At 41.2% G+C, this 13,962-nt stretch overlaps 1 protein-coding gene across 2 annotated transcripts; it reads right to left on the bottom strand.

Moving 5' to 3' along the window:
- Positions 1 to 3,613: 3,613 nt before the first annotated feature.
- ccr6a (chemokine (C-C motif) receptor 6a) lies at positions 3,614 to 11,634 on the bottom strand. 2 transcript variants are annotated; one of them, XM_071913335.2, is made up of 2 exons: positions 11,475 to 11,634; positions 3,614 to 7,149 (listed from the first exon to the last, which is right to left on the bottom strand). In XM_071913335.2, the coding sequence occupies exon 2, from the start codon at positions 7,133 to 7,135 to the stop codon at positions 5,936 to 5,938; it is 1,200 nt and encodes a 399-aa protein (XP_071769436.1). In that variant the 5' UTR covers positions 7,136 to 7,149; positions 11,475 to 11,634; the 3' UTR covers positions 3,614 to 5,935. The 2 variants fall into 2 exon arrangements, with proteins under 2 accessions (XP_071769436.1, XP_071769437.1); XM_071913336.2 differs by having other exon boundaries at positions 3,614 to 7,146.
- Between the last annotated feature and the right edge of the window lie 2,328 nt (positions 11,635 to 13,962).

Below are 13,962 nucleotides of genomic sequence, written 5' to 3'. Positions count from 1 at the left end.
ACATATTAAAACCTTTCAGCGGCTCAGAGGGGTTTGGCTGCTGAACACATTCCTTCACTGCACTGCAAAAAACATCAAGGCACTTCAACTTGGAAATATAATACGTTTCATCACTGCTTTGAAATTACAAGTGGACTGAAATGTTATATAACAGCTGGGTCAAAGTTCATTAGTTGCTCTGATGTAAAACTCACTGAATAAACTTAAGAATCAGCAAATATCAAATCTGTTGAATCTGCTGATTGATGATCAGCTTTCCAGTTATATTTATTCTGTCACTAGTCAGGAAGTCAGAGGTGTGACCAAGTCAACTTTGCTCGAGTCCCAAGTCAGTCTCAAGTCTAAATGTAGAACAGCAAGTCAAGCCAGAACAAATCAAGAGTCCAGTATCAATTTAATATCTTAAAGAAAACTAAATATCTAGGACTTTTCAATGCAATATGGTTTTAATAGGATAAAAACTTGGTAAGAGCATCATGAGTTTGATTTCTATAATCAGTTTCAACTTCAATAAATTCAATCATTCCATACAAATTCAGAAAACAGAATTTAAATTCAGTCGTCCGCTGGAACAAATCTCATCACTTTCAATCTAAGTCATTTACTCAAACACAAGATCTCAAGTCAAGACTTTAGAAACCTTTTCAAGTCATCAAAGTACAAGTCAGAGTCAAGTCCCAAGTCACCAGAACCCAAGTCAAGTCAAGTCTCAAGTCTTCTCTTCATGCAGCAAGTCAAGTCTCAAGCTATTAAAACTGTGACTGGAGTCCAAGTCATGTGACTCGCTAAATGCCATGTGAAGGGCTACTGTTAAATAAAAAACACATGAGAAAGAAACATAGTCCTGTCTACACTTGCATGATACTTGAATGTGTCGTATCTTATCAGAGTGCCGGACTATAATACTTTCTCAGTATTTACCTTTTTGTTTTTTTGTCCTATGTACCTGTCACTCAAATAGCTTTAGGTGTGCAAAAAAACTTTTTTCTTTAATAAAAAAACACATCAAATATGTTGAGCATCAGGTTTAAATATTGAAATGCACACAGATTTTCATCATGGTTATCATTTCTTTCATTTTTTATCAGAAATTGAACACACATACATAACAAGTCTCCATCCTGGAGCTTTATGCAAACAAGAAGAAGGAAGGTTTCTGGAGAGTTATCTCTAATTCACTGTGTTACGGCCTGTATGCCAAATCCTGGCCGTGGTTTGGGGCGTTGCTGTCTATCTCTCTGCTTCAGACCCGCCCCCTCTGACTCAGTGATTGGTGTGTGAGGTCAGGTGGCCTCACCTGGAGCTCGTCAGCAATCAGGACCAGAGTATAAAAGCCGGAGAGAAGCTCCAGTCCCCGTCACTTGGCTGTTCCTCACCATCCCCTTAGTTCCTGTTTGAGCTGTTTCTGTTGTGATGTTGTGGAAGCTCTGTGGCGGCGTGCTGCCGTTTGTTTTACTCCGCCCTTTTCTCCTGTTTTGGTCAGTCAGGGAGTTTAGAATTGTACTTTTGGTTTAATCCAGTTTAGTTATTTTATTTCTAGGCAGTGTGGGTTGTCTTGTTTATTATTTTGGCCTTGGCCACCCTGAAGCCTTTTAAAGCTTTCTTTGACTTACTGATTGAGCCTTTTGTAAAATAAATTATCTTTTATTCAGTTTATTCCACTTTGGCTCCCTTTTTCTTGGACTTAGTTTATGTTGCCCCCTTGGTACTCTAGACAGAGATGAGATGAGCAAGTCCTGCGCAGTTTTGACCAGCGACTGCTTGGCCCGTTGCATGATGGTTAGAAAAGTTGTCCGACTCGCTCCGCCGACCCGACTGCGCGAGCCACGGGAATCTCACGGGGGCGAGGCGCTGCAGCCGCTCTCCACCGACCGCACAGCTCCGAGGATGATGGGAAACGCCTCGAGCTGAGCGCTCATTGGTTCATCACAGTTGTATCACACACCCACAGTGAAATGTTCAGTTTTTATATCTGTTCCAAGATGTCACTCCATGAGCAGTCCGTATATTATTTTATTAGAACGCTATGTAATATTTTCCATAAATGCCACCTGTAATGCCTACATTAAAATAAAAATAAGTAACGTGAAGGTCTGGGTCGTTAGAGCAGTGAGTGTGGGTGGCGGTAATGCATCTTTTAAATTGTTTATCAACCACCGTTAAACAAAACTGAAGAAGAAGAAGAAGAGCAGTGAGTGTGCTACTCTTGTCTATTTTCCAGGCGAGCAGGAAGTCATCTCAAACGAGCCTAACATTTAGGGGTCGTAACACAATGCATGCTGGGAAGTCTGCTAATAAGCCAATATAATTCATGTTCCTTATTACAGTTATATGATCAGGTTAGTGAACGCTTGGTAATATATTGTCACAAGTCACAAGTCATGAACTCGTGATTATGTGAGGAAGCTTTTTAAACCAATAATAGTAACTTGAAAACCTCATCTGTTTACAATGAGTTAATTATTAAAGTTGATTTCACTAAATTGCACCATGAGTTTTTACAGTGCAGAAACAACAGTGGATTATGTTTTGGAAATGTCACAGCTTCCTCTTCCTCTGTGGTTGCGTCACACCAGAAGTGGAGTGTCTTCACAACAGAAGAGGCTTTGTGCCGGCAGCAGGATCCTGTTGGTCCTGCCGCTTCAGTTTCACCACAAAATCAAATCATTCAACAACCAGGCAGAAATTAATAAGTATTTGTGACAGCAAACATCTGTCCTGCTGAAGTGTCCTCGAGCCAGACCCTGACCTCTGACCTCTGTAGTAACACCAGATGGATGACAGAGGCTGCACTTGTGAAGCCACCAATCACTGAGCACATACTGACTGATGATAAATGTAGATCTATGGCCAAAACCAAGTTAAAAATGTGAATGGCGTCATCTTGTGTTTAGACTGAGAACTACAGTTGGTACAGTGTGTGTGTGTGTATGTGTGTGTGTGGTAATTAGTGGTTTTAACTTATTGTACTTATTGACTGTAAATAGCAGAGGCAGGGACTCGAGTCACATGACTTAGACCCAAGTCACAGTTTTATTTGCTTGAGACTTGACTTGCTGCATGAAGAGAAGACTTGAGACTTGACTTGACTTGGGTTCTGGTGACTTGGGACTTGACTCTGACTTGTACTTTGATGACTTGAAAAGGTTTCTAAAGTCTTGACTTGAGATCTTGTGTTTGTGTAAATGACTTAGATTGAAAGTGATGAGATTTGTTCCAGCGGACGACTGAATTTAAATTCTGTTTTCTGAATTTGTATGGAATGATTGAATTTATTGAAGTTGAAACTGATTATAGAAATCAAACTCATGATGCTCTTACCAAGTTTTTATCCTGTTAAAACCATATTGCATTGAAAAGTCCTAGATATTTAGTTTTCTTTAAGATATTAAATTGATACTGGACTCTTGAATTGTTCTGACTTGACTTGCTGTTCTACATTTAGACTTGAGACTTGACATTAATGACATGGACTTGACTTGGTAATCTACATTTAGACTTGAGACTTGTGCCTCAAGACTTGAGACTGACTTGGGGCTCGAGCAAAGCTGACTTGGTCACACCTCTGGTAAATAGTAGTCAAATATTTAACATAATAAATATTTATCGAAAACACAGAAAAAAACATTTATTTAGCCATGTAAAATACATCAAGCATTATGCATACATCTGTTTACTGTAGATTATAAGAATTAACAGTAATATTACATTCAACTGTTTCAATTGGCACATTCCATGTTAGCTAAATTATTCATAAAAAAAATAATAAGTATAAAATATACAGACACAGCCTTCAGTGGACATCACTAACTTAAATATCACAGGGAGCGATCAAGACAAAACTAAAAACAGAAAAACTTACTTTTGAGGAAGAAAAAAGGCTGAAAATACAATCTGACCCCTGAAATAAAGCAAAGAGGTTCAGCAGTCGCTCGGCGGGTATCGGGGTTTGGGACAATTCAACATGTACTTCAACATGTACTCTGTAATTTATTGTATTGTTTGTGTTGTATTTTATGTCGACCTGCCCTGGGACTGCAGATGGAAATTAGCAAATAGCTATAATCTGGTGCAAAGCATCTTTTCTCTTTACTGAGATCAATGTTCTCTTTTGCACATGGTCCCTGACAAATAAACGTAATAAACTAAACTAAACTAAACTAAACCTCAAAATCTCACATTTCAAACTGTAAATTGAAACTAATTTCTTGATTATTGAGCTCTCATCTCTAATAATGTATTAATAGACTAACATAAGAAGCTCTCTGCAGCAGGACTTCCTGAAAATAATCCCTGAATTCATGAAGTTTGAAGGGAATTGACTCCAAACTCTGCTGGATTTCCACAGAAAGTCGACTGAAGTAGAATCAGACGAGGAGTTGGACGGACCAGAGCAGGCTTCCTCAGTCGCTGGTCGGTTTAGAGCTTGAGCTCAATAAGAAAAAAATATACTTGAAAATACAAAGTACTGTGTGCACTGATATATATCTATGTTGTAAAGTCTTAATTCTTGCCGCAAGGTTCGCAGGTTCATAAACCTGAAGAAGCAGGAAGCGAAACGTGGCGTTCGCTCCTAAACTTTTTCCATCTCACGTAAAATAAAAGGAACCTTTTCTAGAGATTTGGTGTGCGGCAAGAATCAATACTTTGATCAAGTAGGGGTGTCTTTAGCAAAAACGGTTATCAAAAATGTAAGTCAGGTGTGTAGGACAAGCAAATAATGAGTATAATGAGTCTCTGTGTGGTGCTGAGGACGGTTTTATGACCAAAATGTTCAACTTTTGTTTGTTCACTGCACTTGTGCCACTTTTTAGCTGCTCTATGTAAATAAATCTTTTCCCTTTTTTTGCATCTGAGGAGCCTCTTTTGTATTTTTTGTCAGTGTGCGGGCAACTCTTTTTTCCTGCACTTCCCAGCACCCAGTTTATCACATTTCTACTGATATATATCTTTACTGAAACATGGAATCATCTTAGAATCATCATTAGAAGATGATGAGCACATCAGGCTTTAGTCCGGATTGCTTTTCCCTTGTGGCTCAGTTCAGGTTTTCCAGTTCCTGCCAGTCTGGGCTCAAATTTTCAGGTAATGAACATAAGCATACACCAACAGAGAGATAATAAAACATTCAGAGCAAAGGGGAACTACCTGTGGTGAGCGCTCACCACTGAGGCGGACCGATGGTGAAACTTTAGGTGTGATTGTTGTCTGCTGACTCGACAATAAACAAGACTAGGTTTAATCAGCAAAGACCGGATGGGCTCAGGTCAAGTGTGACTGAATTTCACACTCATTTGCTCAATTTTGGATCAGGCACAGGTTTGAAATTATTTAAAGGGGTTAGTTTAGGGGTTAATTTGGCGGTGGGGGGGGTGATGTGCAACGAGGGTCCCAGGCCCGGATTCGAACCCGGGATATTGTGGTTTCATCTTAAATGCCTTAGTCAACTGAGCCACCGGGATGCCCCCAGGTTTGAAAATGGTTGAAAATATTTTATGCTGGGGCGTCCTGGTGGCTCGTTGACCTAAGACGCTTACCATGTAGGCGTCTTGGGTTTGAATCTGATCCAGGACCTTTGTCGCATGTCATCCCTCTCTTTCTCTCTCCCAACCTTTCCTGTCTCTCTCGACTCTGAACGGTCTAATAAAGGCGAAAAAGAAAATATTTTATGCTAATATGTTTTTAGCAACATATCGTTAAAAAATTATTCCTAGGCTTCAATCAGTTAAATTAAGATTTGGACTCGTAAAAATCAGCATGAGCACAGGTCAAGTTTGGCTAGGAATTTTTTCAGGCTTGGGTCAAAGTTTTAGGCAAAACTCAAACTCTGAGATAAATACATTTTTCCCCAAAAAAATCTCGTAAATCTTGTAAAAGAAAAGTGAGCCAAAGGCGAACCCCGTTTCACCGCTCCTCAAACGAACCCCAGGCCGGCTCACATGGTGAAGGACGACCCGTTGTCGCTGGATCCGTCCACAGACCGGCGAGTGGACACGTAGATTTCGGAGGTGACCCTGGAGAAGCGCCGCGGGGCGATGTACCTCTTCCCCAGGCACCACAGGTCCTGGACGATCTTCCTGAAGTGGTTCCTGAACTTCACCCCGATGAAGGCGTACAGCACCGGGTTCAGGCAGCAGTGCAGGTAAGCGAGGGTCTTGGTGACGGTCTTGGCCACTTGCAGGTCGTCGGCCGACCCGCACGCCTGCTCGAAGAACATGATCACGGTCTCGTAGAACAGGGTGAGGTTGTAGGGCATGTGGCAGGCGATGAACACCGCCACCACCGCCAGCACCACCCGCACCGCCTTGTGCCTCTGGAAGTTCCTGGCGCGCAGCAGGGTGACGATGACGCTGGTGTAGCAGAAGACCATGATCAGCAGGGGCAGGAAGAAACCCACGGCCATCTGGGTGCTCGGGACGAGAACCTTTACCATCCACGCCGTCGTGTTGTCCGCGAACCTCAACTCACAGACGTACTCCAAGGTCTTGGTAACGTTCTTATACATTGGCTCCGTCTCTTCGCTGTATGGTCTGATGATACCGTACTCCTCTCCCTCGTAGTCCGCCGGGCTGTGGGAGGGCAGGTACCTGTCGTAGTAGTACAAGGTGGGGATGGAGAGGAGCAAGGCGCAGATCCAGACGATGGCGCAGATGATCCGGCTGTAGAGGAGGGAGCGCAGCCGGAAGCTGCGGCGGGCCTGGACGATGGCGATGTAGCGGTCGGTGCTGATGCAGGCCAGCAGCAGCATGCCGCTGTACAGGTTAACGCTGTAGACGCCGCGCAGCAGCTTGCAGGCCGCCGCCCCCATGTCCCAGTGCGACTGCTCGTTGTAGATGATGAGAGGCAGCGCCACCACGAACAGCAGGTCCGCGATGGCGACGTTCAGCAGGTAAACATCGGTCATGGACTTGGCCCTCTTGTAGAAGGCGTAGGTGACGATCACCAGGCTGTTGCCTACCAGGCCCAGGATGCAGATGATGGAGTGGATGTACGGTCCCAGCACCAGCTCCATGTTCTCAGTGTTGTTGAACGTGCATGGCTCAGTCACATCATAATCCCCAGTATAGTCATAGTCCTCTATGCTGAAGGTGTTGTTGGTGGTGTTCACACCAGCGCCCTCTGATAGGTTGTACATCACTTCCTCTTCTGCTGCGAACAAAGACAGAACAGAAGAAGATGATTAGACAAACTCCCTTCCAAGGAAAGTAGCTATTGGCTGCTCAGAAGTCGCAAGAAGTGTCCAGATGTGGGAGGAGCTAAACTGTGTGTGGTAAGTGCTGTGATCATCAGACTTCTTTGGATTAGACAAGTAAGTAGCACAAAATGTACATGCATCGCTATCCGCTGTACAGATTTGTCACCAAATGCTTTGAGAGAAAAATTAACACTTTTCTCAATTGTCTGAAAAATTCACTAGATTTGTCGCTAGTTGCTTTTGAGAAATAGAGTCACGATCAGATCCGATCCAACTGTAAACTACAGGAGGGACAGACTGGAGCCGGGGCAGGACGGATCGTGCAAATCTGTTTAATATTGTTTACTGGAACGTGAATCTGTTGTAATGTTGCTCTGTTGTCTTCTTTTATGGTTTTATCCATTTCAATTCGAGCTGCACTAAGACAAACTCCTATCAGCTCTGTTAACATGGCAATAAAGTATTGAATCCTGAATCTTCCAACATGTCGCTGTTGTCAGGTGAAAACTGTGCAACTCCAAAATGTCAACTTTTCATTAACTAAGAAAAACAGCTTTGTTTTTAGCTTGAGCATCATTTTGAGTTTATTAATTGGTTCTGAAAAGGTTTCATAAAGCCGAGGGTCACAGAAGTTTCTCAACTCAAAGATTTTTTCACCTGATGGCGACGATATCGGCCTATATTTAAACAACGGATCACTTCAGCCACGTAACCTGATTGGTCATTTGCCGTTAGAAGTTTACTGATAATTCCCATTAAGACGCATGCATGTACACAACTTTGAAGAAAACTTTTCGAACAGTACACAACGTTAGTAGCCGGTGTGTGAAAGCAATAATATCTTTGAGGACTTTTATGATTTATTATCTACATCACCGTCATATATGTAATCACAGTAAAGAACACCTTCTACAGTATTAATTCTATAGTGTGTTCATTATCTTCAGTTTGAATGCAATCTGGAGAAACTCAATCTCATAAGAAACATTATGAAAGACATGAACCCACTAGACAGGATATTTAAATCACATGAAACTGTGCCACAAGCATCATCATGTTTTTTTTTTTTGCTAGTTTGGTTAGCATTATTTGTATAATGGAAGGTATGAATTTATCTTACTGGTAAATATTGTTCATTCTTGTATGGGAATGTTCCAGTTGTGGTTGTTTTAGGTGGTTCATTTGAATATCTGGTTTGTTCTCAGGTGTCTGTATACTGAGAGGAAGTTTGCAGAGAATGAGGCCAGTTAACCCCAGACTGAGCAGACTGACCCAGTTCATCCAGCAGAACAAAACCTGCGGTGGAGCTTCAGACGTAATGTTCGGTTTACAGATTCAAGCATAAAATTTTGAATTTACAATTTAGGCGTTTAGCAGACGCTCTTATCCGGAGCGACTTACAGTTGGTGCAACAGTAAAATAAATTAAATGTAATGAAATAATAAATGAATATTCTTCAAGCATAAACAGGTGCATCATGTTTAACTCTATTCTTATATTCATATTATATTTTTCTTTGTTCTGCTGCTTTTGCTGCTGCAGCGACCCGATTTCCCCACAGGATCAATAAAGTTTCATCTAATCTTAACCAGGCGAGATGAGTATTTCCAGTTAAGAACTCACCCTGCATTCACGTGTTCTCAGATATATCGGAAAAAAACATTTTTTCACACGCCATTCAAAATCGGATGATTAAGCTGGAAGGTCAGAGAAGGTTTTGATACCCGAGTTTTCAAGTTATGACGCAGAAACCTTCTCAACAAGGTGGAAAAATGAAGTTTAGTGTCAGCAGTAAGAAAACACTTCTATACACATGCAGCTTTATTACAGGTTTGTAGTTAGCAGTCTAACCATCATGACTAACATTTGTTTAAATGAATTTCGTTAAATTAGCTCGTTAAGCTGCAGGACGGCCATGTTTTCTTTATCGTTTGTCTTCAGCTCCTCCTGGTCTCTGAGGCTCTCGGGTCGCTGCTGGTCGGTTCTGTCTCCAACATGCTGTTTTCTGTCTTGTTGCAGACTGTATTACATGGGTTTGTTCCAATATATCAGCTGGTCGATTGTGGAACTGTCATTTTTTTTCTAGGTCACTTAATACAACTGTCAAATTAGCAACAGAATAAAACTGACACGGTGTTTTGTTTCAAAACAACTTGATTATCTTAATATCAGCCTGTCTGAAAAGTCACACCTGTTCTGCACCTGCATTTGTACTAAGATTCTCACAGAAGTGCGTGTCGGTATTGGCTCATACGGGTGGGAAAATATTGAATATCCTATATCGGCCTCAAAGAAACAGTCAAATAACGACCGGTGCATCCCTTTGTTTTGTGATTGATTGTTCAGTTAGATGTAGGTAGGCTCATTCTCTGTAAAAATAAACTAGAAATAAACTGGACTTTCTGACAAAACAGCACATGAACGCAACGCTAATTAACAGCCGACTTGGAAGTCCCGGATGTCCGACTCTCCCAGCAGCACCTGAACGCAGGGTGACTCTTTTTTTACAGTAAAGCCATTGGGGAACAGGCAGGTTTGCAAACATGCAAACAAGAGCTGACCAGTGCAACCAGTTTTACTCTGAACCTGCTGTCACACAGACGGAGAAAACTGAGAAAAGAACGTGACATTATATGGCATGCCAGCAGACTGTTCCTCAAACGCAGCGTGTTCCTGCTGTGAACTTCTGCTTGGTGAGACGTCCCAGCAGAATAAACATCAAACTGGACGACCGGCCGGCTCCGTCCTCGCTGACTTCCCTTATTGAAATGTCACTCGGAGCTCCAGAGGCAGACGCAGAGAAACAACGGTGTGTAAAAGTTGACCGCAACACCTGAACTCATTCGGTTTCTGATTGGCCCTGAGGAAGAACGCTGACTCGGCCTCACTCACAGGAAGTTACAGGAGTTAAAGAGAAACAAACCCAAGAGACGCTGCAAGATAGCAGGAGCTGAGTGTGTTTACTGCAGGACAGTGATCAGTCCACACAGATACTGTAGAGAACTGCAGCCACAGTCTGAACCTGACTGAATGTTCTGTGTTTCATTCTCTTAAAGCATTTTGATCTAAAGGCTTCTGCTTAAATGCTTGAAATGAGTTTCTTACACAAATATAAATAGTGAAGTTGATCCTATGTATGAATTTCTTTCCAAAGCCTTTTCCTTTCCATCAAGGCAAAGAATCTAAAATATAAGATAGTTTTGATTTAACACTTTTTTGGTCGCTGCAGAATTCCATTTGTGTTATTTCATAGTTTTGAGTCTTTACTGTTATTCTAACATGTGGAAAATAGTAAAAAAAAATAAAGAAAAATGTGGTGTGTCCAAACTTTTGACTGGTAAACATCATAACTTGTTGGTGCTTTAGTTCTGGATTAGAGGTGTTTGTTGTTGTTTCAAAACAACAGAAACAGACTGCAGGGTGGAACTGTGTTTTGACCATAAAACAAATACACAGATAATATATAGAAGTAAAACAAACACATCTATAAGGATCCAGTATCTCAGGGTTGAGGAGGTTATTGTAATCAGATTCCATGTAATTTGATTAAAAACAGTAACTACTATAATGTTTAGCTCCTGAAACCAGATTGTAAAGACTTGTGAAAATGTTTGATAGTTAAAGACATTTTCTCTGTGAGGTCACAGAGAAACCCGTCGCTCTACAGCACTGTTCGAACAGTCTGTATATAGAAATACATTATCGCTTTAACATACATATAACACACAAGTAACTCAAGGTAAGACTGTGATGCCGACTGTGACTATTACAGCAGATTTCAGTATCCGCAACTATTTGAACGAGGTAATCAGTAATCTGTAATCAGATTACATTTTGAACTGCTGAGCCTGCAGGATGCAGCAGGCTGAGACTCACAGCAGAGACTCTGCAAATACATTTTTACCAAGATCAAACAAAAACAGTTTCTACTTCTAGAGATCAAAAAAAAATCTGACATTTAGATGACATTATATTTAGCCGACGGTCTCCCCCAGAGACTCTACTGAGGCAACAGAAGAAGAATTATAATAGTAGTATTATAATAGTAATAATAGTATAATTATAATAATAGTAAGAAGGTGAAAGCCTGATAATAGATGGAGAAAATAGTTCTGTAAACTGAGAATCATAGAGAAGTGAAAGGAGAGAAATAAGAAGTGGCAGAGAGACGGAGAGGTTTTTACTTCAAGACTAAAAGTATTTAGTCTTGAGATATTTAGTCAATTTCCACAGTATGAAAAGCAAAAAAACAAAAACAAAAACCAAAACCAGAACTTACCGGTCTGATGTGTTTATCCAGATGCTTTTCCTCCGGTGTGACGGCGAGGCGTCGAGCTGCAGCGGGTCAGACAGGAGAGGCTGCTCCCCGACAGAGGGAGGCGTGTGTGCGTGTGTGTGTGCGTGTGCATGTGTGTGTGTGCGTGTGTGTGCGTGTGTGTGTGTGTTCTGAAACCTCAACAAGGTTTTCCCCGCTCACCCACTCTCTCTCTCTCTCTGCAATAATGACAATCACAGCTTACTAAAAAATTATATGAATCAGATTAAAATATGATTATGTGGCATTTCTGCTTCACTAGACAGCATAAATGTATATAAACTGCAAAAAAAAAACATGGCAGCTACACAGGGCTGCCATCTTGTGTCCAGACTTCAGAATGTTTTTAATCAAATTATTTCAGTAATTTTGCTGTCGTGAAAAAAAAAAATCAACTTGTTTCAGGAGTTAATTCCTTTTTTATGATTACTGCTTGAAATAAATCATACTGACATGAGTCAAATTAAATTGATTGAAATCAGCAAATGTATCTGGCTGCAGAGTAGTAAGATGATTAAAGTAATAATGAGAATCTCTTTTATACAACAGTCAGGTTTCAGCTCAGCAACCTGCTGATGATGCTAACCTGCTTTGGTTCACTAGTTGTTATGCAAACTCTTGTGCTAAGCCGCCATCTTTGTTGTTTTCTCTTGTTTTCGTTATTATGTTTGTTCACGACTTAAGAAAAACTTCTCACACTACTCAGTAGCCTACACAGTACTCAGTACACAGTATTCAGTACACAGTACTTGTGTTGGTAACTGCTGAATGAAAGCCATAATCCTCTAGAGGGCGCTCTTTACTGCGATTAACGACAGTACTCGTCTGAACCTCGAACCTGAACACATCACCGATAATCACAGTACAGAGCGCCCCCTAGGGTCATGTGGAAATAATAATATTAGGTATTTAGCATTTGATATAATATGATAATATGCATAACAGCCTTGTAACTAAAGAAAAGTACATTTCCTGGAGAAAATGTGTGAGCTAGCTAACAAGTAGGCTAGCTAGTAGCAGCAGTAGTAGTAAAAGCAGCAGTAGTACTAGTACTAGCAGTAGGAGTAGTAGTAGTAATAGTAGTAGTAGCAACACTACCAGCAATATGCTATGTCTGAGGAAACATAACTTCCTATGACAGAGTAGAGGCGGGTTCCACTCTTTAGCATTTCACCAGTGGAACCCAGTGGAGCCACGGTTAGCATGATGTCATAGCAGGACAAAGCTATACAAGCTATAACTCTGTTTTACATGGAGCAATTAAACAGAGTTCTCTGATAAAACACTGAAAAACTACAAAGGACTACAAGCACGTTGTCCGGTTTTAGGAGTTCGGTCAGAAACCTCCTTTATACAGTGAACAGGCGTTCTCCAATCAATGATTAATTCTTAATTTGAAATGTTTCTATTCAATATCTGTCTTAAATGACATTTCTCCGTTAAAAAATAATCAGTGTTGAGTGGAGCTGTTTATCAGAGAAAATTACGCCACAGAGCTCAGCGTCGCTCAGAAGAACGACAGAGACTACAAAGTGGAACCGGGGGCGGAGCTTACATACTGCATAGTAGTGTAGCAGTAGTATTAGTACTACATTCACTTGACATATTTGTAATCAGATGATTTTTGGTTATATTTAGATTACATTCTGCAGACAGCGCCCCCCTGTGGAGAGCAGCTGCAGGACAGCGCCCCCTGTGGAGAGCAGCTGCAGACAGCGCCCCCTGTGGAGAGCAGCTGCAGACAGCGCCCCCTGTGGAGAGCAGCTGCAGGACAGCGCCCCCTGTGGAGAGCAGCTGTAGACAGCGCCCCCTGTGGAGAGCAGCTGTAGACAGCGCCCCCTGTGGAGAGCAGCTGCAGGACAGCGCCCCCTGTGGAGAGCAGCTGCAGCTGCAGACAGCTGTGGTGAAACAGGTCATACAGTCATACAGTACCGAGGTGTGGATCCGCTCTGTACTCCTACGACTCTGTGGTTTCCCTCTTATCTTCTGAGGTTTCACACCATGAAAAGCAGCTTCTGAATGACTCAGAGGGAACAAAGAGCAAATATAACCATCATTAATAAATGTGAATTCATATTTATTTGACATTTATTCTTTATTATCAATGGCTAAGTAACATCTAATTTATGATGAATTGTTAAACGCCAGTGACAACTTGATAAAAAGGCCCACATGACATTACAGATCATTTGTTAGTAATTTATGAATACTGAAGTATTTCAGCGTTTAAACGGTAAAATAAATGAGTAAGAAACTAACTACGACAATCACAATCACTGATAATTTCTTCAGTTATGACAAAATATATGATTAATTAACATGGCATTAATTAATCACAAGGAAATGAACTAATCAAGTATAGTTGTTAATCATTAAATGATGATTAATAAATTAACAACTAATCAGGTGCACAGTATTTTTGCAGTCGATTTGTTGTTGTCGTTTGCATCTG

Source organism: Centroberyx gerrardi, chromosome 18 (assembly GCF_048128805.1).
Source record: "Centroberyx gerrardi isolate f3 chromosome 18, fCenGer3.hap1.cur.20231027, whole genome shotgun sequence".
In the NCBI taxonomy this organism is placed as follows: domain Eukaryota; kingdom Metazoa; phylum Chordata; class Actinopteri; order Beryciformes; family Berycidae; genus Centroberyx; species Centroberyx gerrardi.
The sequence above is the reverse complement of the archived record's forward strand: the minus strand, read 5'-3'. Positions and strand labels throughout refer to the sequence as shown.

What these genes read in the sequence shown, in the direction of transcription:
- ccr6a (XM_071913335.2), bottom strand. Translation starts at nt 7,135, where the DNA reads ATGTACAACCTATCAGAGGGCGCTGGTGTGAACACCACCAACAACACC.